The following is a 27,480-nucleotide window of genomic DNA, read 5'->3' as shown; positions in this document are numbered from 1 at the left end:
TTTAGTTTCTATTAATAATTTTGTTGAACCAATTAAATTTTTAATTGAATATTTTACAAATTAATTATAATTGTATGTGGGAAATTTTTATATTTGATTCTTTGTAAAGAAGCTGTATAGGCTAGTTTGTGGGGATATTCCATGCTCTGAATTGATAAAGGATAAATGTTCCTTTTAGGGCATCTAGGAATTACCAGTTTCTTTTCATTGATTTTCAACGTTCGAATTATGCTTCTGTGGAGCCTATTCGTAGGATGTGCATTAATTTCAATTCATTATATCATCTAGTTGACACTAACTTCAGTATTGATATGGTGAAGTCCAGAATTTTAGCATATTTTATCCAAATATGCTAAATTATTCAATAAAACAAAAAATACATTTGTTTTATTGAATAACCTAATACTTGGTCTTGTATTGTAATATATCCGGCCGATGAGTCCTTCTCTGTAACTGGTTAAATCCCTCTGCCTCCACCCCGCCGTGGTCCGGATCATGGTGTGAACGATGTCCCTACGTCATGGAGACGAGGCCCTCACGGTCGGAAGGGGCGGGCGATGGGACCGTTCGAAAAAAAAGCTTTGAAACGCTCAGAAAAGTCACCAGCATTACTGAGAGGGGATAAACCACCGCTGAAAACTTTTTGATGTTTGGTCAAAACTGGGATTGAAAAAAAATTCTGATTCAATCACGAAGTTAATTGATACTATTAAATTTTTAAATTAAATGTCTTCAATCGAAGTTTTAATTGGGTATAAAAAAAAATTGATTACAAAATTAATCAACTTCATGAGCAACTTTCAATTATTTGTGTAATTGATTCAATGAAAAATTTAATCTATTTTAATTGTTTAATTTTTTAACGTAACTGTTTTCAATCACTTTTTAACTGACTTATGGCCATTTTCATGTAGCTCCGTTAAGCTTTAACTGCCTGTTAACAGAAAGTAACTTGCAAATATCTTCTCTCCGGTTAACTTTAACTGAAAATTTTTCGTCAGTTAACTTCCTAACTGGCATATGGGATATATAGGCAAGGTGACAGCTTCGTCCATAATAGGTTTAAAAGGTGGTTAGTTAACGGAACACTAACGGAGCTTTATGAAAATATATTTATAAAAAAATATTTATAAAAAATATTTTTATAAAAATTTCTGAAAAATAATGTGTAGTTTCATGCTAATTGTTTTTTCTTTTTATTTCATTTTAGCTTTCCGACACTCTACATGTTCGTTTGCAAAATGTTCGAGATTATGCTCCGGACTATGAGGAGCAACAGGCACATAATGCAGAGGTCTTACTGAAATGGTTACAACGACTCCAATTCAAAATGGGACAAATCGAACTGCAGGCATCTACAGCAACACAATTCTATTCGATATAAAAAAAGACAAAGTTGTTTTTGTTATAAAAAAGAAAATAATTTAACATATAAATATTATTTAAGCGATCACATGCGAAGGAGCAAATAAGACTCTGAAACAAATTCGAGCCCAGCTCTTGTTTTGAGAATGTTTATCTTTTTTATATATATAGAAGTATTGTAATTGTCTATGTCAGATAATTGATGTTGTGTAAACTATACTAGAAAATCAGAACATAGCCGTTTCAATGTTGAATGTGTTATTGCAAAAGAAAAAATAAACAACCCAATTAAAAAATGACTACCTTGTTGTATCTTCTTTCATTCATAGACTGTATAATTAACACCTCCAGGTTTCTCTTCATCCAAAGGATCTGTAACTTCATCATCTTCATTGAATTTTTGTTCTCCTTCTATGTGATTTGTATGGGAAACTTTTGTTATGGGTTTTGTGCGATAATTCGTAAATGAGGGATTGGATTTTAAAACATCTTCTGATGGCAATTGCATTTTCACTTTTTCCATACGTTTAAGTTTAGCTTGTAGACGTTCAGCAGCTTGCTTTTCTTGGAGTTCCTAAGAATGAAAGTATTGTTAAAATATAACAAGAAAAAATATCATAGTATTGCATTATTACCTTAAGTTTTAACAAATAATCAGCTTGAATCTCAACTGAATCCATAAGACTTAATAATTTGGCCCCTTCGTGCTGTATAGGAGGTGGTGTGGCTGCTGTGACTTCCCAGTTTTTACATTTTTTCCTTAACTTTTCTTTGGCCGGATCATGAACGTTGGAAACAGTTGTTCGAAATGGCAGAAATTTCTCCTTTTTATTTGAAGCTTGTATTTCAGTCTTTTCCACTAAATAATGAACATGGGGTTCTAAGTCTAAATTATGGGAGCAGGAACTAGAAGTTCTCGACTCATTGTGTGAAGAATTGAAACTAGCATTTAGACTTTGTAGTTTCGGTTTTAAAGATTCAAGCTTTTCTTTTAAATCTATTGCTACAATTTCGGCATCTATTGCAGAAGGATTAGAATCCCCATTAAGATTTTCCGTATTCACCCCTGAGTCTGGCGAGTCTGCTTTAAACGATTGTATTTCTCTAAGATCTTCTTCTGTGATTAGTTTCACTTCAGGTGCTTCAACTTTCACTTTACGCTCATGCATTTGTTTCTGAGCTATAATGCGTAGAGGATCCATTTCCAATTCATCATCGCTGTCCAAGACATCATCTAAAGCGTCATTGTCATTCTCTTCTTTGCTGAGCTTACCTCTCCATTCCATTTCATTGAGAGTTTTTTCACCTTTTGATGCAATATTAAGTCCCGAGAATAGTTTGGCCGCTTCATCCACATTAGATCTTCTGTTAAGCTCTTCCAGAACTTTGTCGTAGAAATCCTGTATGCGTTTACCTTTATCAGGCAATTTTTGCAGTTTGGCTCTGGGGGATGTGACGTTGTAATAAGAAATTGTATAAAATACATTTTCGACTTACTTATTTGCCAATAACTTGGCCTCGCGTTCCTTAATTTCCAACAACTCTAAATGTGTAAGTTTTGTTAGATCTTTAACATGGCTCTCCCTCTGAGCCTTGGGCATTTCCCCAGGTATGCGTGTTAGAGTAGGTCGCGGTATTGTGCACATTTTCACTAGTAAAGCAGGCTTTTGTCCCGAGTTATTTAATTGATTAAATTTGCTAGCATTCAATAACTTTAAAAAATAGCGCAATATATAAAATGCTATGTTTGCAAAGGAACAGCTGATTACGCGTTGTTACACTACAGTTTTGCAATGTTGCCAAGATATTTGAAGCATATTGTGAAATAACAATAAAATGAACATGGTGTGAACGCAGTATTACGATTTATCATTTTAGGTCTCCATAAGCATGAAAAGATGGTCGCTAATAATAGTCTGCTATGAAATTTATTAGGATTATTTATAGATTTAATCATAATATTTACATGTTCGTGATAAACGATTCAAACTAGAGAAAACTCGATAGCAAAGTTTGTTTCGATAATTTCGATTTGTTAAAAAGAGAACCGGTTCAACCAATAACTAGAGATGTGAACGTGAGTAATAGTTCGAATTTATCGTAAAACAAGAGAACTGTCATCATCTCTATAATAGTGGAAATTTTGTTTGTATACATTGTCAATATATCCACCCAAGATGAAGGAATATGATTTTCTCTTGAATATAAATAATAGAGAGATCTTGACAGAGGTATTGTGCGTATATGAAATTCGCCATAAGAGTATTGAAGTAATTTGATGTCCACAAAAACAAAAAAGTGTTCATGATGGCATACTCAATATTTACAGAATAAAACTTGTCAATAATGATTATAATAGCATAAATTTGCGCAAGCATATTTTGTAATTGAACACTTGAATAGTTCTTAACAAAGGGGAATATGGTTCCAATTATGTTACCTGTTGAGTATCCGTTTGTTATTAAATATGGGCCTTTTTCTCATCCTGACAATTGGAATGACCATAAACCAGACGTCGAGAGATATCGAAAGAGTTTTTTTTTCTGTTATACAGTCTTACTACCATGGAAGTCTTTCGAAGAGATATATGGTAGATGGACTAGAAGATTATAACATTTACTGTGGGGTCCATATTTTAACCTCGGACCTTGAAAATTTCTGCGTGCCAAAGAGAGCATGGATGCAATATCTAATTATGGATGTATTTGGTATAACTGGATTTTTTTTGCAATTGCTTTATTTTGGATTTTTTTTTACAAAATCGTACTTTAAAGAAATCCTCTTTCAGATTTTAAACAATTCCATTGATTTTCTCATTGGAAATCAAGATGACCAACAAACAATGAAAATGTGTCACAAGTATGGCTTTCACAATCCAGATGATTTCTTGTTGGCCACTCGTAGCATAGCAAAGCTATATCGTAATATGTGTTATGCGGATCATGGTAAAACAAAGTTGCAACACTCTTATTACCCTTTTAATTCCACTTGTTTCTTTTTCTCGTAGAATCCAATGTTGTGTCAATGCTACCATCAGAGTTACAAACTATTCTTCCAGCAGTGCTGTCATCCCGACGCGAAGAGGTTGTACGTTTCCTTATGCGTGAACAAAATTCCACTGAATATCCATTAGTTGAATCAGTTGATTGGGATGTCCGTCATATTTTGGGTGATAGTAGTTATGACCAGAATTATAAAATGCTAACGACTATTACATTCCGTCTGTTCAATGATAATTCAAGCAAAAGAGAGGGCAAGGAACTACATTTCGAAATGAATCGCCAAAAATTAGATGAATTCATAAAGGCTTTGGAAGAATCGGTCGAAACCATTGGACAGCAATAAAAGTAGGCAATGTGATCAATAGCAAATAAAAAATAAAAACTATCCAGTTATAGAGTTAAAAACTCAAAATACATATTATGTGTTAACTTGTATCCTTATCAAGCAACTTTTCCACTAAGTTATGGTGTGCCCAGAGTGATCTGCCATTGCTTCGTGTAGATTGTTATTGTAGACCCTGAGATGTGCATATATGATGACAGAAAAATGAAATGCAATTTAATTATTAGATTTGCGGATCACTGAACAGTTGTCTTGTGATGTGGGGCAAATGTCCACAAATCGGGAATTAATCTTGTATTGTGAGGTAAATGTTCAGATTACTCGAGACAACAGGCCGTAGCTGGTTGTCATCACGGTTGCAGCTCAAGCCTAAAATAATCTACCAAAATGTGTGAAGAAAATTTTGTCCAAATTTTATTTCTATAGAAAATTTTGTCAAATTTTTTTCTATAGAAAATGTTGTCAATTTTTTTTCTATAGAAAATTTTTTTAAAATTTTCGTTCTATAGAAAATTTTGTCAAAATTTTATTTCTATAGAAACTTTTGTCAAAATTTTATTTCTATAGAAAATTTTGTCAAAATTTTATTTCTATAGAAATTTTTGTCAAAATTTTATTTCTATAGAAAATTTTGTCAAAATTTTATTTTATAGAAAATTTTGTCAAAATTTTATTTCTATAGAAAATTTTGTCAAAATTTTATTTATATAGAAAATTTTGTCAAAATTTGTTTCTATAGAAAATTTTGTCAAAATTTTATTTCTATAGAAAATTATGTCAAAATTTTATTTCTATAGAAAATTTTATCAAAATTTTATTTCTATAGAAAATTTTGTCAAAATTTTATTTCTATAGAAAATTTTGTCAAAATTTTATTTCTATAGAAAATTTTGTCAAAATTTTATTTCTATAGAAAATTTTGTCAAAATTTTCGTTCTATAGAAAATTTTGTCAAAATTTTCGTTCTATAGAAAATTTTGTCAAAATTTTATTTCTATAGAAAATTTTATCAATTTTTTTTTAATTTTGTCAAAATTTTATTTCTATAGAAAATTTTGTCAAAATTTTATTTCTATAGAAAATTTTGTCAAAGTTTTATTTCTATAGAAAATTATGTCAACATTTTATTTCTATAGAGAATTTTGTCAAAATTTTATTTCTATAGAAAATTTTGTCAAAATTTTATTTCTATAGAAAATTTTATCAATTTTTTTTTAATTTTGTCAAAATTTTATTTCTATAGAAAATTTTGTCAAAATTTTATTTCTATAGAGAATTTTGTCAAAGTTTTATTTCTATAGAAAATTTTGTCAACATTTTATTTCAGCAAAATCTACGAAAACATCAAGAATTTTGGGTATTTTTTTTTTTTTAATTTGTAATAAAAAAACCCGAATGGGTATTTCCATTTTCGGAAGTTAATCTCAGAATCGTTTTTGTCCCAATTGCGAAATTTTTCAACACAAGATTCGTATCACGTACCTTAGGATTCATGTTACAAAGGCAGCCCACGTAGGTTTCTGCACGATTTTCCCACAAATGATATTCAAGGCACTACTTTTGTATTATTTTTATTATAGATTATTCTAAAAACTATTGATAAATGTTATGAATATTAAGAATTTAGATTCCTTTCTTACTTCGTTTTTAACTCAATTTTTGCATTAATAATTTTATGCATTTTTTTCTCAGCAAAATATTAATTTAAAATAAAATTTCAAATACAAAATTCATTTTGTATTAACCATTAAATGTTGAAACTTTATATGTTTAAGGGGGGGTGGGGAATTCGGAAATTATGACATTACGAGTGTAAGCTGGATAAAGAACATGTAGCAATTAGTGCAAAATTAGCAATTGATGACATGCGCCTCTATGAATTTATATTTAATTATTATAATTAAATATAATATTTATAGTATGTATTTTACATAAAATGGTTTATATACATGTGGAAATTAGAAATGTGTGTGTCGTTTTTGGAATCTATGTTTGAAAAATGTTTACGCTTGGCGTAATTATTAATTACATTGAACGTGATATCATCACGTTCCTTCTTTTCTCTCTTAAATACTTTTCGCTCTATGCAAAAAGAAACAAATGTACAAATTATTATGGAAAATAAAATTAAAAATGTAAAAACTATGTGTTTTTAAGCATTTGCATCACTGGCTGTACTGTGATGAGTGGATGGTGATATTTTCAAAATATTAGGTTGGCTTTGTATTGTTGTTGAAGTTTGTTGCTGTTGCTGGTCTTTGGCCACTGGAACCATTTTCAGATTTTGTAAGGTTTTAAGGTTTATATTACTTCCACCTTGGAAGTTAGGTGAAAGAAATATTTGACCACCACCTTGTACGGCCAATACTAATCGATTGGGTGTGGATGTTGTGCTACTGCCGCTGGTTCCTCCTTTTAGTATTACATTACCCTAAAAATATACATAAAATACCAATATGATAATTCTTTATATCAGCTAATATTGGTAAAAACAATCTGGACACTTTAACCTACCTGTTGGCTGTTATTTACAATTACATTTTTATTGCCTCCAGTTTGACCTGTTGCAGGTTGTAATCTAAGAGTTTGTCCACTGGCTCCTAAGAATATTGTTTTAGGCGAATTTGTAGAAACGCTTCCATCAGCGACAGTTTTATTGATGACATTTGTTGTTGTTAGGCGATTTGCATTGCCCCCAGCTGCAGTTACAATTTGTGGTAACTGTTGTACCCGGAGTATTTGATTTCCCATAATGACAGTTTGCATTTGATTCGTTCCACTGGTATTTGATTGACTTGTTGCGGCCGATTGTTGGGCAGTAACAATATTACCCCCTTTGTTTAGTATTTGTTGAATATTATTCTGTAAAAGAAACAAACCGGTTACTGTAAGTATCGTAATGGAGTAGACAAGTTTTAAATCATCGATATGTCCTCAATATTATTCATTGAATACAAAATTTCCTGTTGAAACTCAAAGTCGCCTTTTAGTTGTCGTCAAATTTCCAAATTGCCATGTTGACTTCACTAATAGGGCTGTTTTCTTTTAGCACTGGATGCAACATTTATATGGACTATCCAGAACACCGTTGCACTGGTGTTCTATCCAGAACATCTCATCAGTGCAAGTCGCGCCGGTGTTGCCAGATTGTATTTTGATAAAGTGACGCTTCTTCGATTCACAATAGCAATTTATTGTGAATAATTTATGGAAAGACATGAAATTCAAAGTGGTAAAGTGTCGTAAATAATCGCAGCAGTAAATATTTATTACTAGTTGAGCATTTTATACATTAACGGCCTTATTCATAAAAAATCATTAACGTGCACTCTAAACCAGTGATAGCTATTACGCTCTTTTTATTCTATAAGCCTTATATAAAAATAGGTATTCATTAATCATTAATAACACTATTATAGTTATCATACGTTTTTAGTGATAAAGTGGCAACACATGTCGTTACATCTTGTCATTTTCATCGTAGTGATGAAGATCGAATTATAACCGGTTGATCTTAATGAAAATAAAGTCTCAACATTTTAATGATTTTGTGGCGAAACATAATTTTCCAGGCTAAATTAATTTATACAGGATGCATTACTCACAATATACAATCATTTTATAATTAGTCAATATGTTAGTATCAATATTAGTATTAATCGAACCGGATTGTATTCGAATATAAAGTCTATTGTGATTAAAAACACGTCACTAATCTAATGGAATTCATCTATTTAATGTCTCGAGCTAATTTTCGACGCATTTTTCATTAAAGTAACAAAAGGAAGTTTAAGATGACGTTAAATTTACATAATATTGGTTGGTATGAATTTTGTACGTCTATTTGTGCAGTTCTCTTATTTGGATTAGTATTTTGAAAAATTACATCAAAATAGGGTTTTTATAAGAAAAGATCGCCCATTTTATACGCATTGGCATATAATGATATGCAAAATAGCATAAAACAGCGATAAATTTATAGGTATTGCCAAAAAAGCATTTTGCAATTTTATCAAAGAGTTAAAGAAGGGTACATCCTACAATAAATTTTTACAATTTACCAAAGACTTGTTAAAGATTTGGTAAGCTATTAATCGTTTATGAATGCTATTTTTCACGAAATAATTTATCAATCGTTCATAAATGTCAATTAACTTTTTATGAATACGGCTGTAAAAATACAAGATTTCACTTCTTTTCTGTGATTGTTTTAAAACAGCTGATGGCAGTGTTGCATATTTTTGGAGATGTCCTGGATAAACGATTACTCTGTTTTCTTTTAGTCCTTCACGGCTTAGGGTGTCCAGTGTTAAAAGAAAACAGCAGTTTTCTTTTCTTGTAAATGTATTTGCCCGGAAAATGTATTTTTTAGGTTTTTTTCTAAAAAAAAAACAGGCAAAAGTGCGAAAAGGCTTCAATTCTGTTGTGAAAATAGTGCCACGCGTAGAGGCAAATTGCGGGCACATTCAGCACTACCAACAAATGAGAGTGCTGCGATTGCTCCTTTGAATTCTTTTTTGCCCGCTGAAATAATAGGATTTTTTTTAGGTTGCTGGCAAAATTTTAAAAATGCGCATTCTGTACAGACAAAATGAAGGCAAAGCCCTTTTTTCAGAAAAGAAAACACCATTAGACACCGCATGGAATTGTAAGCAACGAACGGCTACACGGAGTAATTTTCTCAAGTAATGGTATGAGAAGCTATTACCACCGATGTCCAATCGGTCTTAGCGAATGTGGCTTTTAAGTAAATGCATCTTACTATAGTAAAAAAAATTGGAAGCTGCTATGCATATAAATTTCATTTAATCATAATTTCAAATTCATATGTGTTTTAATATCATTTGAATTTAATTTCATATTGTTTAATTTTCTATACAAAAATCATTTGATTTTATTTTCAAAATCATACATCTTTTTAATTCCAATTGAATTTCAATTTAAATTTAATAATAATTTAAAATTCATTATAAATATATAAATTTGAATAATTTTTAATTTTATTTGGATTTTTTTTTTTTTGTAGTTAACTTCTACTTAGTTTAAATTTATTTTTACCGGCTTTTTTTATACTATTTGCAATTTTTTTTTATTAATTTGCTTAAACTTTTGAGATTCAGTAGAATTTGTTTCGAAAATAATTAGAATTTCATTTGAAATGCATTTAAAATTTAGTTAAAGTTTAAATTTTTTGGAATTTCATGTGAATTTCATATGAAAATCATTAGAGTTTGCTTAGAAATTCATTAGATTTTATTAGAATCTCGAAGCATTTTCAATTTTTTTTGAAAGTATATTACAATTTTACTATAAATTAATGTGGATTTCATTATAAGTTGATTTGAATATCATTTGAATTTTCTGGAATATCAGTAGAAATTAATAGAAGCTGCTACGCACAATTTCGTTTAATCATAATTTCAAATTCATTTGAATTTTAATAATGTATCATTGCATTTCGTGTGTATTTCTTTACTTCATTCAAATTCCATTTGAATTTCAATTTAAATTTGACAATAAAGTTAAGTTTTTTTTCTGCTCTGTTTTTTTACAACTATTGCAAAACTTTTGTTAATTTTATTCATCGTGCTTAAATTTAATTAGAATTTCTTTTGAATTTCATTTGCATATGTTTGGAAATTTATTTCATTTGAAATTCATTGGAATTTCGTATGCTATTTAGTTTTATATGAAATTTGTTGGAATTTTATGTGAGTTTCATGTGAATCGTCAGAAATGAATTTGAATTCCTCTGGATAAAGAAGTTTGACGTATTTTTAAATGCTATTGAAAGTGTAATAGGTGTTTACTATAAATTATAGTGAATATCATTTGATTTTTTTTTTTTTTTGAATATCCGTAGAAAGTTATTTGAAATTCCCTCAAGTTTCAATTCATTTTTTTTGTGCTCCACTTCAATTTTATTGAATTATTTTTGAAAAACATTCGAATTACATTAATATTCATTTGAAATTTATATTCTTCCCCTTTGAATTTCTTTTGAAAGTTGAGTGAGCTTATCTTGGCATTTCTTATGAATCTTAATTGAAGTTTATTTGAATTTAAACAATTTCAAATTGGTATATCCTGTGGACAGTGTTTAAGAATAAAAAATAATAAATCCAAAAAATATACTTACATTGCCAGGTTGTAGTTTAATAGCTTGTCCACCAATCACAATACTTCCGGACGATGTTTGAACAATATTTTGCTGTTGCGTTTGACCCGTTAGTTGGGCTTTGTTAATGGCAGTCACCGTCTTACCACTGGCCAATACCACTTGTTTACCTTGCAAGGTACCAACATTACCAGCTTTTGTTATAATTTTTGTGCCTCCAGCAGTCGATGTGGCTGTTATAAGACGACGTTGACCCCCAACACCACCAACAGAGACTATGCTTGGTGTGACTTTGGTCGAATCGACGTTGACCATAGTAGTATTAAATGACCCAGATGTTGCTGCCTGTGTAGTTACAATCCTTTGGCCTACAGTAAAGTTACCAGAATTACTCAAAGATATAATACTGTTCGGTACAGATACAATAGCATATTGCTGTTTGTTAGCATGCTGTTGCGTCTGTTGCTGCTGTTGGGGTTTATGTAAAATCGTTGTGTTCAATTGTTGTCCCGCATTGGTTTTAACACCAGTTGTGGGATTTAATGAGCCAGTTATACGCAAAGCACCCCCTTGTTTCTGTATTAAACTATCAAGGGATATTATTTGACCACTTGAGCTAGTTATAACTCGCGATGTTGTATTTGCAGCTGCTTCCGATTTTAGTTGTGGACTTGTCTTGAGTATTCTTGTTATAGTCTGTTGCTGTTGTGAACCACCACTGTTGTCTTGTGGTACCATTACCACGGTTTTGGGTGTTGTAGATTGAGGTCTTTGAATTATGCCTTGTTGTTGAGATGCATTTGCTGCACTACTTCCCACAACCTGTACAGTTTTATATTGTACTTGACCTTGATTAATAGCATTGTTTTGCTGTTGTTGCTGCTGTTTCAGATTTTGTATGAGTATTCGTTGTTGTTGTGGAGTCAAACTGGTAGTATTAATTGTTTGTATTTTATGGCCTCCGCTAAGGCTTGTTGCCGAGCCAGAGATTGATGTGCTGGAAGATGTTGTCGGGGGTGTAACAACAACAGAAGAACCGACCGGAATTTGATGTAGAACAACATTTTTACCTTGAGTCGTTTGGCCCACAACACCCGAGTTACCTAACAAAGACAAATAAAAAGTAATTTTAATAATGAGCTCAAGAAGTTACATTTGCAAAAAAAGGAAAACGTTGTATATAAAGGGTGGTTAAATTGTAAGGGCCGATGTTGAATGTGAACCACACCTAAACGCCAAGTTTTTTTCCGAATTTTATTTGACATTTCTCTCTTTCAGACTTACTCAATTTGAACCATGGAGAGGCACACAATCCAACAATGTGTTAAATGGTTCCAAGAAATGGCAACAGTGGATGATCAATTTTCGAAGAAAATCATCTTCAGTGATGAGGCACATTTTCACCTCAGTGGATTCGTCAATAAACAGAATTGCCGCATTTGGGCGAATGAGAATCCAAGAGTTATTGTCGAAAAACCAATGCACCCACAAAGAGTGGTGCGGTTAATGGGCTGGCGGCATCATCGGGCCGTATTTTTTCATTTATTGTGAGATGATAACGAACTTTTTATGGCCCGAATTGGAAAATATGGATGTGGACGATATGTGGTTTCAGCAGGACGGTGCCACTTGCCACACAGCTAACGAAACAATGGCTCTTTTGCGCAACAAATTCAATGGCCGTGTTATCTCATGTAATGGCGATGTCAATTGACCGCCATGATCATGTAATTTGACACCGTTGGACTTTTTTCTTTGGGGTTATTTGAAAGAAAAGGTGTACGTCGATAAGCCAGCAACAATTCAAGAGCTAAAGGATGAGATAATTCGGCACATTAACGGCATAGAACCTCCATTATGCCTCAGCGTCATCGAAAATTTGGACCATAGAATGAAGGTGTGCCACCGAGGTCGCGGCACCCATTTGGCCGATATTTTGTTCCATAAGTAATTGAGTAATACCAATATATCATAATAAAATAAAATTACAATAATTTCCTAAATAGTTTGTGTTTTATTCAAAATCAACACCCTAGCTGGAAACATTCGTTTCGGATATGAAAAAATGGCTGTAAATTTCAATTTAAAACAATTTCCTATACTTCGATATAAAATAGTAAATTTTCAATAAATATATGATTTTGTAAAACGCAAACTTTTCATCATTCCATACTACTAAGAATTATAATTCGAAATTTAAAGTCCTCATTTTGGGCAACTGATAATTCAATTAGAATAAGAATAAAATGTAACAAAACAGAAAATTTATCATTGAATTCATGAGGAGGATAATTTTCAAATTATTGCAATATTAAATACCTCACCCCTACTTACCAACAATAACTCTTTGAGTTTTTACTGTTGAAACTGTTTGACCCGCTGCAATTTTTCCACCAATCGATGTTGATGGCTGTTTCATAATCATATGCTGTTGTTGTGTCACCGTCTGCTGTTGTTGAGTTTGTTTCTGATGCAGAGCTGCAAAGGCCTGGGCAGACATTTTCACTATCGATCCGGCGGGTGATGATGATGATCTACTCGATACAACTTGGAATCCTGTTGCAGAATTTGTTTTCTGTTGTGGTGTAGTATTTGATTTGATTTGTTCTTGTGCCGTGGATAAATTGGGCGTGGCAGATACAATTCTTTGTCGATTAACCACTTGCCCCGTTGGCGACGTTAGAATTGTTTTCACATTAGATGCAGGCAGTATTCGTATGATATTCTGTTTGCCACCGCTGCTGAATGAAGAAACAGGAGTAGTAGGCGTCTCTTGGGCATTGGTGCGTTCAGTGGCATTTGTAGTATTGTTGGCCATCGATATGGGTATGGTGATAATATTGGATTGTTGTTGTAATTGCTTTTGTTGTTGCTGGCTTAGAGTAATACGATTTTGTTGTTGTTTTATGATCTGCTGTGGAGATTTATGTTTGGGCGTTATCGTGGTGGAAGCCACCGACGTATTGGAACCACTTGCTAATGTCTGTTGGTGATTGGTGATTTGATTGATAATTATGGGCTTATTAAGCATAACTCTTTTACCGGCCAAATTCGCCGTAAGATTTGTTTGCTGCTGAGACTGATTGGCGTTTGTTTGATTATTCGAAGTCACCACGGATGTGGCATTCGATACATGAACTGTTTGTAAACCTTGAGGTGTAGCCACGATAATCGGTGTAGTATTCGTTTGTGAATTGGACTTAATCTGTGGCATATGAAAACTATGTTGTTTATTAGGTTGTGCAGGAGTCGCTTTGCCCTCATGCCGTACGATGGTCTTCAACAGGGATTTCTGTTGCTGTGGCTGATTATTACTAGTTGCCGATGGTATATTGTATTTCAGTGGCGGCACGGGAGGACATTTATTGACATGAATTTGTTGTTGATTTTGCAATTGTTGATGCTGCTGTCTCTGTGAGCTGCTATTACTGACTATTATGGGATTTGATGGTACTAAGGCAGGCATTGTGAGTAAGCTGGCATTGGTTGAGTCCAATATGTTAGCGCTTTCTTGCTCTGGACTATTCAAGTTATTACCACTAATCGATGTAATGGGTCTTGGTTTACGCTGTTGCAATTTCTTCGTCTTGCCCATGGTTTGATTTTGTTGGTGTATTTTTTCGAACTCTTCCTCGGTGCGGTTTCGGTGCAAATATATCCATATTTTTCTTTTGGGATCATAACGTACACACGGATCATTTTCCGTATGCATACGATCCAAAGCTCCACTAACAATAGTCTGCAAGACATTTTCCGCAGCGTCGGGGTTAATGTATTGAGAACATTTCAATAACTCCGATATGTCTGCCCGTGTACCCTCACCATTTGGCAGTCGTGCCGTGGCATCTCTTACAAGTGTAAGAATTGTGACAAAATTAGGTCTATCTCCCACCATCATGCTATGCCCACGGGCCTTAGCCAAGGCCAACATTGGGGTATAAATGCCTTTTACTGGACCAACAACACTTTCATAGCCATGCATTACATATGTATAGGCCTTATGGGGCCGTTCGAAACGTTCCCTCTCTTGCCGCTGGAATTCTATAATTTCATCTTTCGTAGCCGCCCGAACTGTCCAGTTCGTGGGGCATCTTGGGGGTGGAGGTGGTGGTGTGAGAGCCGCTGCCTCAGCTGCAGCATCTTCACTCTCCACAATGGATCTCGGCAATACCTCCAACTTGGATTCCAAACCCATTTGTTGTGTTGGTAACTGTGAATGTGAATCATTTGGAAGCCTCCTCTTATCCATCCAGAGATTACACAACTCGGTTAAACGTGTGTCCGAATCTCGGCCCGCTCCTATCCACTGGTAAATGTTCAGCTGCACTTTGTGTTCAATATAGGGAACATATTCATCTGGTAAATCTGGAAAGTTGCCCACTAAGAAACTAATTGCGGAACCCAAAAGATTTGACCAATTACTAGCATGAGAGTACCATTCATTCAATGCGGTAATTGGATTCCTTAACCAGATATCGATTTTCGATTTCAAATCATCATATCGCATACGATGATTGGGGGTTGAACAAAAAAAGTCTCTTATCAGGGAAAAGTACGATGCGTGAGTCTCCTGAATCAATTCGCTAGAACAATTAAGTACAGGCATAGGAGAAACTGGAGAAGGTTTCAAACTACTGTTTGTTTTAAGCGAAACTTTTGGCGATGAATCATTGTTCCTGATTATGGGTTCCAATTTGGGTATAATTTGGGTTTGATTATTGCCGATACGGCGACTAATTGTCGGGTCATGCTTTTCGCCATGATGTAAAATCTCATTTCTTGAACCCAAAACAATGTCATCACCTAAAACAAAGTTCGGTAGATTATCATCGCCACTAGTGGCAAAGGTTTCAACCACTTCCTCCTGCTGTAATTCGACTTCATTATCCAGCATATTGAAGGCGTCATGATCTCCAGCCAATAATGAGGAATCATCCATACATAAATTCAAATTGTCTCCGTGGCCAGACATAAATGAGGATATATTTAGAGTATCATTAGATGTGTTATGTATATGATTATTGTTGCCTTTTGATGATGGTGGCGGCGGTGGCATATTATTGGTACTTTGTTGATGATAATGTTCGGAGGATTTTTTACTAATTGGCTGAATGGGAACTAGTGCAGGTGGTTCACTAAGCTTAGATGTTAGAGACACCAAATTCGATGTCATTGGTAATGATGATCTATTGTGTCCAGCTGTCGAATGTTCAGTTGTAGTATTTCCGCCCGATGGTGAGGGTGTCTTGGCCGATGATGGTGTAGTTGATATTTTTGGTTTACGTCCACCCAATACACGTTTAAAGTTACCCATTTGGGCCCGAGCACATACATCACGCAAACGGATGTCTGATGTCTCTAATTCGGGCAAGGTCTACGAAAAACAAAATTATTAGCATTATAGAAATAATTTTAATTTTCGAATATGTTTAGAGGTAAAATGTTAAAAATTGTATATATGAAAAAGGTTCTAGAGAAGGAAGGTTTAAGGGGAAGTACTATTAAATCGATAACAAATTTTACCTAATTCTATCTAAACCTTATATACTATTTCAAAGGGAGGCTTAAAAACAATATTTTCTAGATTATTTAATTTTTAGATGGCCTGTACACGTTGTCCTTGCTTATCAAATGGAATTGACGGTGATCCAGGGAACTAACCTAATGCTTCCTGTACTTGCACAACTGCAATGGAAATAATGCAATGCATAAAAGTCGCACTAGAAATGGTTGTAAAGGCCTGGCTTTCATATTAGTATGTATGGCGGACTTGGTTGCCACTCGAGCTAAAAATAATCTACCAAAATTTGAAGAAAATTTTCCCAAAAAACTACAACATAAAAAATCTTATTTTGCATTGCTTGAGAAAGTTTTTGAGGCTATTACGAAAACAAATCTATATAATCTATTCTATAGAAAATTTTGTCAAAATTTTATTTCTATAGAAAATTTTGTCAAAATTTTATTTCTATAGAAAATTTTGTCAAAATTTTATTTCTATAGAAAATTTTGTTAAAATTTTATTCTATAGAAAATTTTATTTCTATAGAAAATTTTGTCAAAATTTTATTTCTATAGAAAATTTTGTCAAAATTTTATTTCTATAGAAAATTTTGTCAAAATTTTATTTCTATAGAAAATTTTGTCAAAATTTTATTTCTATAGAAAATTTTGTCAAAATTTTATTTCTATACAAAATTTTGTCAAAATTTTATTTCTATAGGAAGTTTTGTCAATTTTTTTTTCTATAGAAAATTTTGTCAAAATTTTATTTCTATAGAAAATTTTGTCAAAATTTTATTTCTATAGAAAATTTTGTCAAAATTTTATTTCTATAGAAAATTTTGTCAAAATTTTATTTCTATAGAAAATTTTGTCAAAATTTTATTTCTATAGAAAATTTTGTCAACATTTTATTTTTATAGAAAACTTTGTCAAAATTTTATTTCTATAGAAAATTTTGTCAAAATTTTATTTCTATAGAAAATTTTGTCAAAATTTTATTTCTAAGAAAATTTTGTCAAAATTTTATTTCTATAGAAAATTTTGTCAAAATTTTATTTCTATAGAAAATTATGTCAAAATTTTATTTCTATAGAAAATTTTGTCAAAATTTTATTTCTATGGAAAATTTTGTCAAAATTTTATTTCTATAGAAAATTTTGTCAAAATTTTATTTCTATATGAAAATTTTATAATCTGTGAACACCTGTTTTCGGAAGTAGAAGCCCGCTTCACACCTGCTATTCAAATTCCTATTATGTAGCCCAATTTCAAGATGAGAGTGCTCATAGTTCTGATAGGGGCTCTGGATTAGAGATAAGATAGCCGAAGCAGATGTTACTAAAGCCCATGACGGAATATATATATTTGCTGAAGTTAGATGTTAAACCTGAAAATTTAACAGCTGATTCAAATTCTCATTTTGCCCCTGATGCGTTCATTGTACCCGTAATGGGTCGAGTGATTAAAACTAAGCTAGACAAAGATTGTTTAACCGCTACCAATCACTATTACTTCCTTTGGTTAGCATTAGAAGACTTATAGTCGATTCAGGCCAATATCGAAAGTGAGCTTTAGACATCATCCTACGAGATATATGTTTTAAAATAGTTATATGAGATATATGTTTTAAAATAGTCTCTAGAATTCAAATAGATTGCAATTCTATCGATTTTAAGTTTGAAGCAATTTGAAAACATAAAACCCTTCTAAATATTCAAGAAGTCTTTGCAATAGCATTATATTAATGGCTATGTCAAATTTGGAATTCCTATGTTTCGGATGATGTAGCGAGTGAAGCAAATATATACCTGCAATTATGGTTTTAGAGTATTATCTTGAACAAATGTACACAGTAATTATGTATTTGCATTCGATCCATATTGGTACACTTGTATTTTCATTTTAGGTATACATATAAACATCTTCATAAATCAAATATAATTTTAATACTCACCGGTTCGGTTAGTTTTCTCCTCTTGTGCTCTCTTAGATACTCCTTAAAATTGTGATTCGACAATCTAGCTTGTCGACCTCTTTGCTGAAAACGAAATGCATCTTCATCATCGACATCCGGCCGTTTCCAAAATACAGTGCTGTAGACACAACGCTCTGCCAGGGCTATATTTGCCTTGGGTGGCTCAGCATTTTCCTCTACAGATCGTTGCTGTTGCAACAAGTCTTTTCTCATCTCCTCATTAAGCTTATTATCCTCTTCATCCTCCTCATCTGCACTGAGTACATAGTCACCTTCCACACCCAAATCCTGTACTATTTGCGATATTTCACAGTAGAAACGTTTACGCGCTCGAATCGCTGACAATTTATTGTCACGATATAGGTGTGCTGGCTTAGGTTGACGCACTGAAGTGGTGGGCGAAGGGGCTTTCAACACCATTTCCGGCAAAGACTTGTTGGCATGATCTAAAAGGCGTTGTCGTGATAGAAACAATTGTTTAGCCATATGCGATAAGCGTTCGCAATTACGGAATTTCATTTCACGCTTTTGTGATTTCTTAATATTTTCTCGCAACTTTTTTATGTCTGGACGGCAATTGCCAGCCTCCAACTGTTGTTGTAATTGTTGCAAAGGGGATTGACCAAAATTTTGCAATTGCCCCGTAAACAACATTGAAACAGTTCTGGCTTGTTCAACTGCTGCAATTTGAGGCGGCAGCAAACGATTGAAGTTGGGCAGGAACTGTTGTAAATGGTTTTGTATTTGTACTGGCAATTCATGCCAAGTATCCAGGGAAAAAAATTCATGAAAAATTTCAGAACTTTCACACAAACCTCTGGGCAAACTTAATACTTCGTTGGTGATTTTGGTCAATTCCAACGAATCCTCTGTATCATTTTCTTCCGATTCATCTTCCGAGGATGTCGAAGAAACCGTCGAATCACCTCCCGATGTACTTGAAGCCGCATATTCCACAAAGTTATTAGTGTTGAACCCTACAGTCGCATTTTGTAATTGCTGGCCTCTTTCAGGGCCATTATTATTACCGTCATTTTCCTCTGGGCCGGCAAAGGACTCACTGAATTCCGAGTCAGACATATGGAATGTCTTGTTTTAAACTGCACACATAAAGAAACCACACAAAGCAATTATCTGCAAATGGTTAGAAAATCAATTGGCCCACATTATTTGTCATGAATATTTACATAGGTTTTTATATAAATTTCTTCTCTATACCAAGCACGCACAGCAACCTTAGTACACAAAAGTAGTTTTAACTTAAATTTGTTCACACACGCACAAACACATTTTTTATATTTTTCTCTTCTATTTTCTTTTCAGTTGCATCATCATTAAAATACTTTTTTCCTTCGGCTTGTTTGCTGCTGCTTTCATTGAATTATTATAAGTTTTTCGTGTGTCTATGCTTCTATTTGGAATCTTCGGTATCAGAGATAGCGCCGCCGCCGTTTTCATGCGGAAATGAAGAAACCTTAAGTTTTTATACCCTAGTGTCTCCTTTCGGACGAAAACAAATAGCCACCGATGAAAAATATATCAATTATTACTATTTTTATGACCATTTAATGCGCAATTACATGATTTTTCGTCGCCTCTTTCGGAATTGCCTTGTGGCTTCTCTTGATCTTCTGCTCGTGGTGTTTTTTTCGCTCGTAAGTAGTAATTTGGTTTGGTACATTTTTTTAAAATATAAGAATTATATGGAAATGCAACACTGTATGGCATTTGACGTTTGTTTATCAAGCTTCCTTTCGTTGGCAGGGGACATTAGATAGGTAAGTGTAATAGATCAGCTAAAAAATTAGATATCATTGAATACAACTCTGGCCCCTTCGACGGCGTAATTTTTCGCTTTTCACATATTCTCATTAAATAATCAATAGGCCTGGTTTCTTTTAATACTTGATGCATAATTTCTATGAACTATCAAGAACATCTCATCAGTGCAAATCGTCTCGGTGTCGGCCAGATTGCATTTTGATAAAGACACGTTTCCCCTATTCACAATAGCAATTTATTGTGATTAATTCGTTAAATAACATGAACTTAAGTGCAATATATATTTATAGCAGTAAATATATATTAATATTTGAGTACTTTATACATTAAAAATATATGAATAATTGTAATTGTTTTTAAACAGCTTTTGATCATGTCCCTGCCAACATTATTTTGAATATGGGGGCGCTTCTGAGAATCCCCATTACGTCGAAAACAGTCGTATACGATATCTAAAACTCCTCGGAACTCCGTCACTATTGAGAAGTTGTACCACGCCAAGTCACTACAAAAAAAAGTATCGCATGAGTGCAATTATTAGGTGCCCTTCTGGATACATTTAGAAGGACGCCAATAAGATCCCCTTCAAACAATCAGAGAAAGTGCATTTTAAGATAGTTGTAAAAGAATCATTGTGGTCAAGAAAAATACGATTGTTTAGATATTTAATAATTTTATTAAACATTTATAAATTCTCATAAATATAATATTTATACGACTATCACATCACATTTATACTACGTTCGCACTAGACACGAAATCCTCGTTAACGAATACAAAAGCAAACACGTATGTGTACACGCATACACACATTCATCTACAAGGAAAATTGGGGCAGGGTTGCAAAAAGCGCATTTTTAGTACTAAAACCACAGTTGTACAAGGCAGTAGAGGGGATTTTGTTGAAATCCTCTACGAGCCAGCTGATATTTCCCTATTGCAAATCTACTGAGATCTACGAGGATTTCGGCCAAAATCCTCGTAGCGTCTATCAGCCAGTGCTTTTATTCCCAATGGAGGCAGCGTGTCTGGAAAAATATTTGAAAAACTATCACTTTATTCCATTTGGAAAGTCAAAAATTGTTCACCAATATACCTTTCACAATTTTAAGCGAAATATTTTTATTTTGCTATTTTCTCAAAAGTTCCCGCAAATTTCTGTGTCGATTGCACTAAATTATTAATTAAATGTTTCATGAAGTGTTTTTGTACTTTTAATAGTTAAAAAAATTGCCAAAATAAGTGAATTAGGTTTTGTTACGAATGTAAAATGAAAAGAGAAACCGAAAAAAAGTTGCAACTTCTCATCGAACATGTATGGGGCTAATCTCTGGTTCTCGAGAAAAAAGAATAACAACATGCCCAATTCACATCTTCCTCTTTAATGGTCTTTGGTCCGAAGGCATAATCGATACAACTGCATGTTTATGGGATCGATAACACATTTTATTTAGTCATCGCCGACAAGTCTTATCGATCCGACACAATGTAAAGGGCACCTTATATTATACAACTTTGATTTTTTTCCGGTTAGGAGGCACAAATCTTCACGTGTAAGGGGATGTTCGCCAAACATTAGCAAAAACAAATTTATTTTCATAATTAAAACAAGCATTTCTGCAATGAAATTAATGAGGGATCGCTAATTCAACTTGGACTTTTTATTGTTTCTTCCATTTTTACTAAAAAATGGCTTTACATCTAACTTTTCGTCCATCTTCATTAGGGCTGTTTTCTTTTAGCACTGGATATGCTAAGCCGTGAAGGACTAAAAGAAAACAGAGTACTCGTTTATCCAGGACATTTCCAAAAATATGCAACACTGAAATCAGCTGTTTAAAAACAATCACAGAAAAGAAGTGAAATCTTGCATTTTTAATGTATGATATGCTCCAATTAGTAATAAATATTTAATGCTGCGATTATTTATGACACTGTACCACTTTGAGTTTCATGTTTTTCGACAAATTAGTCACAATAAATTGTTATTGTGAATCGATGAAGCGTCCCTTTATCAAAATAAAATCTGGCAAGATCGGCGCGACTTGCACTGATGCGAAGTTCTGGATAGAACACCAGTGCAACGATGTTCTGGATAGCTCATACAAATGTTGCATCCAGTGCAAAAAGAAAACAGCCCTATTGTTTGTGTTTATGCTTCTTCTTATTTCTTCATGTTGTTATCATAATTGTTAGTGCAGTGTGAGGGTAAAACTTGAACGAACACACAACAAATAGGCGAACCTCTGTCGCAGTGTTTATCCGACCGTCTAAGGTCCGCTTAAGATTCTTTACAAACACCGACCGGAATAACTGATAGTCTATAATGCGCTTTACAGATTATCAGTTATTCCGGACGATAGCGATCGTGTCGAACATATCCCATATATTGTGCACATTATAAGTTAAGTCCGAAGGCATAATCGATACTGCTGCATTTTTATGGGATCGATAACACATTTACCGATTATTTAGTCATCGCCGACAAGTCGTATCGATCCGACACACTGTAAGATCTTTACAAACATCGACATTCCGTCCGGAATAAGTGATAGTCTGTAAAGCGCATTACGCTTAAAGGGCGGTATGCACCTCTAGCGAAATTTTCGGTAGCAAAAATTTATTTAAGTCTACAACAAAAAACCAGAGCGGTGTACACAAATTTTAAGCCAGCTAATCGCTTTTAAAAATTGTTAATATATGTTCCAAATATTCCTCAAATAAATTGTTTATTATTTTAAACCAGCTAATCGCTTTTAAAAATTGTTAATATATGTTCCAAATATTCCTCAAATAAATTGTTTATTATTTACAGACCTTTTAAAACTTTTACGCACACAATGATTGTAATAAATTAAATGTTTGCTGCCAAAATATGCTTTTGACAACCCTGTTATTTTCATTAGAGGTGCGTACCAGCTTACGAACTTGAACGCTACCGAAAATTTCGTTAGCATAAATAGCAATGCATTTCTTATGGGAATGAAATTTTTCGCTAGAGGTGCATACCGGCCTTAACTCAAAATCCTGAATATCACCAAAGAACCAAACACATCTGTATCAAGCACTTTTTCATCAGAGAAAATTTTTCTGAAAGAAAAATTCAAGTACCTAAAATATCCGTAATAATGGAAGGATTCATGGAATGGACCACAAACCTCAGCTGAAATGAGTTCTCCACATGCGGTTGCTGTTTTCCCTTTTTCCAAACGGCATTCTTGACAATATTCCATAAGTACATGGCTCACAAATTTCTTGTTTCATTTTGACTTGTAACATATATGAAAATCCTTTTCCAACTTTTCTTTCACATCCCTGCCAGCATTTCAAAGTTCCATTTCAACCTCATCGTTACCACAGACTCGTAAATGTCACTTCAACCATCATGGAAAGGTACATCAAAAAGTACATGCAAATAATTTGCCATCCCTACTGTTAAAAAAGCCATTTTTTTGTGAAACGCCAAGCGCAACCAGCTTGTTATATTTTAATTAAATAAAAACGAAAATAAAGTTCTGAAAACATAGATTATACGCTTAAAATTGTGAAAGGTATATTGGTGAACAATTTGGTGATTTTCCAAATGGAATAAAGTGATTGTTTTTCAGATATTTTACAGACACGCTGCCTCCATGGAATAAAAACACTGGTTGATAGACGCAGCAACATGTAACTCGCTACTTCCCTTCCAACATTTTTTGAATTTGGGGGCGCTTCTGAGAATCCCCAGTACGTTGAAAACAATCATATACGATATCAAAAACTCGTCGGAAAAGCGCCGTCACTATTGAGAAGTTGTACCACGCCAAGTTACTACAAAAAGGTTTCGCATGAGTGCAATTATTAGGTGCCTTTATAGATCAATTTAGAACGACGCCAATAAGAGACCCTCCAAACAATCAGAAAAAGCACATTTTAAGATAGTGGTAAAAGAATCATTGTGGTCGAGTAAAACACGTTTGTTTAGATATTTAATAATTTGATTAATTATTTACAAATTCTTAAAAATATAACATTTATACCACTATCACATCACATTTAACATAATTTTTTGCATTAATGATGAGGTAGAGTTACAAGTAGCGAGTTACATGTTGCAGCGTCTATCAGCCAGTGTTTTTATTCGATGGAGGCAGCGTGTCTGTAAAATATTTGAAAAACAATCACTTTATTCCATTTGGAAAATCAAAAATTGTTCACCAATATACCTTTCACAATTTTAAGCGTAAAATCTATGTTTTCAGAAGTTTATTTTCGTTTTTATTTAAATAAAATATAACAAGCTGGTTGCGCTTGGCGTTTCACAAAAAATAAAATGGCTTTTGTAAAAGTAGTGATGGCAAAATAGATGTATGAAGTACATTTTGTACTTTATGATATGCTGCCCCCCATCACAGTAGGATGGTTGTAGTGACATTTACGAGTCTGTGGTAGCGATGAAGATGAAATGGAACTTTGAAATGCTGGCAGGGTTGTAACTCAACATCATCATTAATGCCTAAAATTATGTTAAATGTAATGTGATAGTGGTATAAATGTTATATTTTTAAGAATTTGTAAATGTTTAATCAAATTAATAAATATCTAAACAAACGTGTTTTACTCGACCACAATGATTCTTTTACAACTATCTTAAAATGCACTTTTTCTGATTGTTTGGAGGGTCCCTTATTGGCGTCGTTCTAAATTGATCTATAAAGGCACCTAATAATTGCACTCATGCGAAACATTTTTGTAGTAACGTGGCGTGGTACAACTTCTCAATAGTGACGGCGCTTTTCCGACGAGTTTTTGATGTCGTATATGATTGTTTTCGACGTAGTGGGGATTCTCAAAAGAGTCCCCAAATTCAAAAAATGTTGGCAGGGATGACGTATATCTTGGTGTCCCCATCATTCATGATAAAGCTGAAGCATAGAGCTGTCTGAAACATCCAAACAAATATTTTGTTTTACCTTTGGTATTATTGGTTGCATGGAGGCTTTATAAAGGCTTCCATTTCTTGAACGACTCCCATAAAGTACGATTTGATTATTTACTGATAGCCAGCATTCCGTTACTGTTGAGTTGAAACTACTGTTTGAATTTATATTTTGTGTTGCAAGTACAGAAAACAAATTTCTTGATATATCAGGTACATACCAAACATCTCTGAGCTCCATTCTCAGCGACGTACATTTTATTTTTGAAATTATTTGGATAGTTCCCGTACCATATATTCTTTTCCTGCTGCTTGAACAACTTGAGGCTCTTTAAAACTATTAAATTCAGAAAAGAATTCATACGAATTTGTTACATGTTTTGTATCAATCCACCAAACTTCTTTAGACACTGAGGCACGTTCTACTTTGCTTTCAGTATTTAATGGCAGGTTGATATTTGTGGTGGCAGTCTTCTTCGACGATTTTCCATCTTCAATCCATTTTCGGCAATCTTTCAGCCAATGTCCCTTGTTTTTGCAATAATGCCACACGTTCTCCTTCTTTGGCACATTGCTACTTACTTTTTGCTTGTAATTTTTCTTAGATTTCACCATTAAAGGCCGGTACTCTGTTCGGTTTTCGCGTTGAAACTCCATACAAAACCAAAAAATGCGAAAAATTTGCGAAATTTTTTCCATTTGTGATACTTTGTTTTTTCGTGTTGAAAAACTGACGTTTATAGCACGGCGCCATTTGCAATGTGAATTAAGAAATAATTTATTTATTAAAAACTATTTGTGCGGGTTTATAAATCAAACACGGACCATATTTTTGTTCCGAAACTATACAAAGGATCAAAGGAATAGCAGATCAATAGCCCAAGGAAAAATAAAATGTTATTTTGTAAAAACAAGCAACAACCATCAACTTAATCCAATATCGCTCCCTGTAAAATAGCGCTCCAAGCTACCTAAAAAAACGCCGCTTTCTATGTGCGAAATAATGGTTTCCATAAAAATTTTTCGCAAGAATGAACATAGTACCGGCCTTAAAGCTTCTGGATTGTTACCCTGCCAGCATTTCAATGTTTCATTTCATCCTCATCGCTACCACAGACTCGTAAGTGACACTGCAACAATCGCCAACTGTGATAGTATTTTGCCATCACTATTCTCATGAAAGTATTTTGCCATCACTATTGTTACAAGAGCCATTTTATATTTTGTGAAACACCAAGCGCAACTGGCTTATTATAATTTATTTCAATGAAAACGAAAATAAAGTGCTGAAAACATAGTTATTACGCTTAAAATTGTGAAAAGTAAATTGGTGAACAATTTTTGACTTTCCAAATGGAATAAAGTGATAGTTTTTCAAATATTTTTCCAGACACGCTGCCTCCATTGGGAATAAAAGTACTGGCTGATAGACGCTACAACATTTAAGTTACAACTTGTAACTCAACATCAATATCTTATTAATGCATAAAAATGTGTTAAGGCCGGTACTCTGTTCGGTTTTCGCGTTGAAACTCCATACAAAACCAAAAAAGGCGAAAAATTTGCGAAATTTTTTCCATTTGTGATACTTTGTTTTTTCGTGTTGAAAAACTGACGTTTATAGCACGCCGCCATTTGCAATGTGAATTAAGAAATAATTTATTTATTAAAAACTATTTGTGCGGGTTTATAAATCAAACACGGGCCATATTTTTGTTCCGAAACTATACAAAGGATCAAAGGAATAGCAGATCAATTGCCCAAGGAAAAATAAAATGTTATTTTGTAAAAACAAGCAACAACCACCAACTTAATCCAATATCGCTCCCTGTAAAATAGCGCTCCAAGCTACCTAAAAAAACGCCGCTTTCTATGTGCGAAATAATGGTTTCCATAAACATTTTTCGCAAGAATGAACATAGTACCGGCCTTTAAATGTGATGTGATAGTCGTATAAATGTTATATTTATGAGAATTTATAAATGTTTCATAAAATTAATAAACATCTAAACAATCGTGTTTTACTTGACCACAATGATTCTTTTACAACTATCTTAAAATGCACTTTGTCTGATTGTTTGAAGGGGCTCTTATTGGCGTCCTTCTAAATGTATCCAGAAGGGCTCCTAATAATTGCACTCATGCGATACTTTTTTGTAGTAACTTGGCGTGGTACAACTTCTCAATAGTGACGGCGCTTTTCCGAGGAGTTTTGGATATCGTATACGACTGTTTTCGACGTAGTGGGGATTCTCAGAAGCGCCCCCAAATTCAAAAAATGTTGGCAGGGTATTTGAATCTTGAATATTTTCGCTAAAGTTTCTCTCAAAAAGACAGATTTGCATTATTAGCTCGTCTATGGATTTGTCTGTATCCCTCGTGAGCATCATCCAACTAGACCGGAACATTTCATAGGATGGAGGAAGAATGTGGAATATTTTGCAGATCAATCCCTGCCATCATTTCAAA

At 33.5% G+C, this 27,480-nt stretch overlaps 4 protein-coding genes and 1 long non-coding RNA gene across 16 annotated transcripts in view; 2 read left to right on the top strand and 3 right to left on the bottom strand.

The window, feature by feature from the left end:
• Positions 1 to 1,664, top strand: part of unc79 (UNC-79 domain-containing protein) — a 47,212-nt gene extending 45,548 nt beyond the window's left edge. For all 9 annotated transcript variants that reach the window (XM_075289592.1, XM_075289595.1, XM_075289590.1 and 6 more), the window contains one exon: positions 1,211 to 1,664. In XM_075289592.1, the coding sequence (XP_075145707.1) occupies positions 1,211 to 1,384 (174 nt within the window). In that variant the 3' untranslated portion in view covers positions 1,385 to 1,664. The remainder of the gene's footprint in view (positions 1 to 1,210) is intronic.
• Polr2M (RNA polymerase II subunit M) lies at positions 1,397 to 3,139 on the bottom strand. Its single transcript, XM_075289597.1, has 3 exons — positions 2,863 to 3,139; positions 2,001 to 2,808; positions 1,397 to 1,939 (listed from the first exon to the last, which is right to left on the bottom strand). The coding sequence occupies exons 1-3, from the start codon at positions 3,009 to 3,011 to the stop codon at positions 1,685 to 1,687; spliced, it is 1,212 nt and encodes a 403-aa protein (XP_075145712.1). The 5' UTR covers positions 3,012 to 3,139; the 3' UTR covers positions 1,397 to 1,684.
• Positions 3,140 to 3,445: 306 nt separating this feature from the next.
• On the top strand, positions 3,446 to 4,781 carry LOC142220442 (uncharacterized). The gene is made up of 3 exons (XM_075289586.1): positions 3,446 to 3,596; positions 4,154 to 4,310; positions 4,373 to 4,781. Exons 1-3 carry the CDS (start codon positions 3,543 to 3,545, stop codon positions 4,708 to 4,710), a joined length of 549 nt encoding a protein of 182 aa, XP_075145701.1. The 5' UTR covers positions 3,446 to 3,542; the 3' UTR covers positions 4,711 to 4,781.
• Positions 4,782 to 6,265: 1,484 nt separating this feature from the next.
• LOC142220441 (uncharacterized) lies at positions 6,266 to 19,993 on the bottom strand. 4 transcript variants are annotated; one of them, XM_075289583.1, is made up of 6 exons: positions 19,889 to 19,993; positions 18,288 to 19,442; positions 13,163 to 16,202; positions 10,850 to 11,931; positions 7,225 to 7,572; positions 6,266 to 7,141 (listed from the first exon to the last, which is right to left on the bottom strand). In XM_075289583.1, the coding sequence occupies exons 2-6, from the start codon at positions 19,386 to 19,388 to the stop codon at positions 6,863 to 6,865; spliced, it is 5,850 nt and encodes a 1,949-aa protein (XP_075145698.1). In that variant the 5' UTR covers positions 19,389 to 19,442; positions 19,889 to 19,993; the 3' UTR covers positions 6,266 to 6,862. The 4 variants fall into 4 exon arrangements, with proteins under 4 accessions (XP_075145698.1, XP_075145700.1, XP_075145699.1 ...); XM_075289585.1 differs by having other exon boundaries at positions 18,288 to 19,408; positions 19,496 to 19,979; XM_075289584.1 differs by having other exon boundaries at positions 19,527 to 19,979.
• A 4,055-nt stretch (positions 19,994 to 24,048) lies between these two features.
• LOC142237833 (uncharacterized) lies at positions 24,049 to 24,548 on the bottom strand. Its single transcript, XR_012722584.1, has 2 exons — positions 24,299 to 24,548; positions 24,049 to 24,231 (listed from the first exon to the last, which is right to left on the bottom strand). It is a non-coding gene; the product is annotated as an uncharacterized LOC142237833 (long non-coding RNA).
• Between the last annotated feature and the right edge of the window lie 2,932 nt (positions 24,549 to 27,480).

The sequence above is a fragment of the Haematobia irritans genome, chromosome 1 (genome assembly GCF_050003625.1).
Source record: "Haematobia irritans isolate KBUSLIRL chromosome 1, ASM5000362v1, whole genome shotgun sequence".
NCBI classification, from domain to species: domain Eukaryota; kingdom Metazoa; phylum Arthropoda; class Insecta; order Diptera; family Muscidae; genus Haematobia; species Haematobia irritans.
The sequence above is the reverse complement of the archived record's forward strand: the minus strand, read 5'-3'. Positions and strand labels throughout refer to the sequence as shown.

What these genes read in the sequence shown, in the direction of transcription:
- Polr2M (XM_075289597.1), bottom strand. Translation starts at nt 3,011, where the DNA reads ATGTGCACAATACCGCGACCTACTCTAACACGCATACCTGGGGAAATG. An exon ending in GCCAAGTTATTGGCAAATAA is followed by an intron (nt 2,809 to 2,862) that starts GTAAGTCGAAAA and finishes CACATCCCCCAG; the next exon opens with AGCCAAACTGCAAAAATTGC. An exon ending in ATTATTTGTTAAAACTTAAG is followed by an intron (nt 1,940 to 2,000) that starts GTAATAATGCAA and finishes TTTCATTCTTAG; the next exon opens with GAACTCCAAGAAAAGCAAGC.
- LOC142220442 (XM_075289586.1), top strand. Translation starts at nt 3,543, where the DNA reads ATGAAGGAATATGATTTTCTCTTGAATATAAATAATAGAGAGATCTTG. An exon ending in ATAGAGAGATCTTGACAGAG is followed by an intron (nt 3,597 to 4,153) that starts GTATTGTGCGTA and finishes ATCCTCTTTCAG; the next exon opens with ATTTTAAACAATTCCATTGA. An exon ending in TATGTGTTATGCGGATCATG is followed by an intron (nt 4,311 to 4,372) that starts GTAAAACAAAGT and finishes TTTTTCTCGTAG; the next exon opens with AATCCAATGTTGTGTCAATG.
- LOC142220441 (XM_075289583.1), bottom strand. Translation starts at nt 19,388, where the DNA reads ATGTCTGACTCGGAATTCAGTGAGTCCTTTGCCGGCCCAGAGGAAAAT. An exon ending in GGAGAAAACTAACCGAACCG is followed by an intron (nt 16,203 to 18,287) that starts GTGAGTATTAAA and finishes TGTTTTTCGTAG; the next exon opens with ACCTTGCCCGAATTAGAGAC. An exon ending in TTGTAAATAACAGCCAACAG is followed by an intron (nt 7,142 to 7,224) that starts GTAGGTTAAAGT and finishes GTATATTTTTAG; the next exon opens with GGTAATGTAATACTAAAAGG.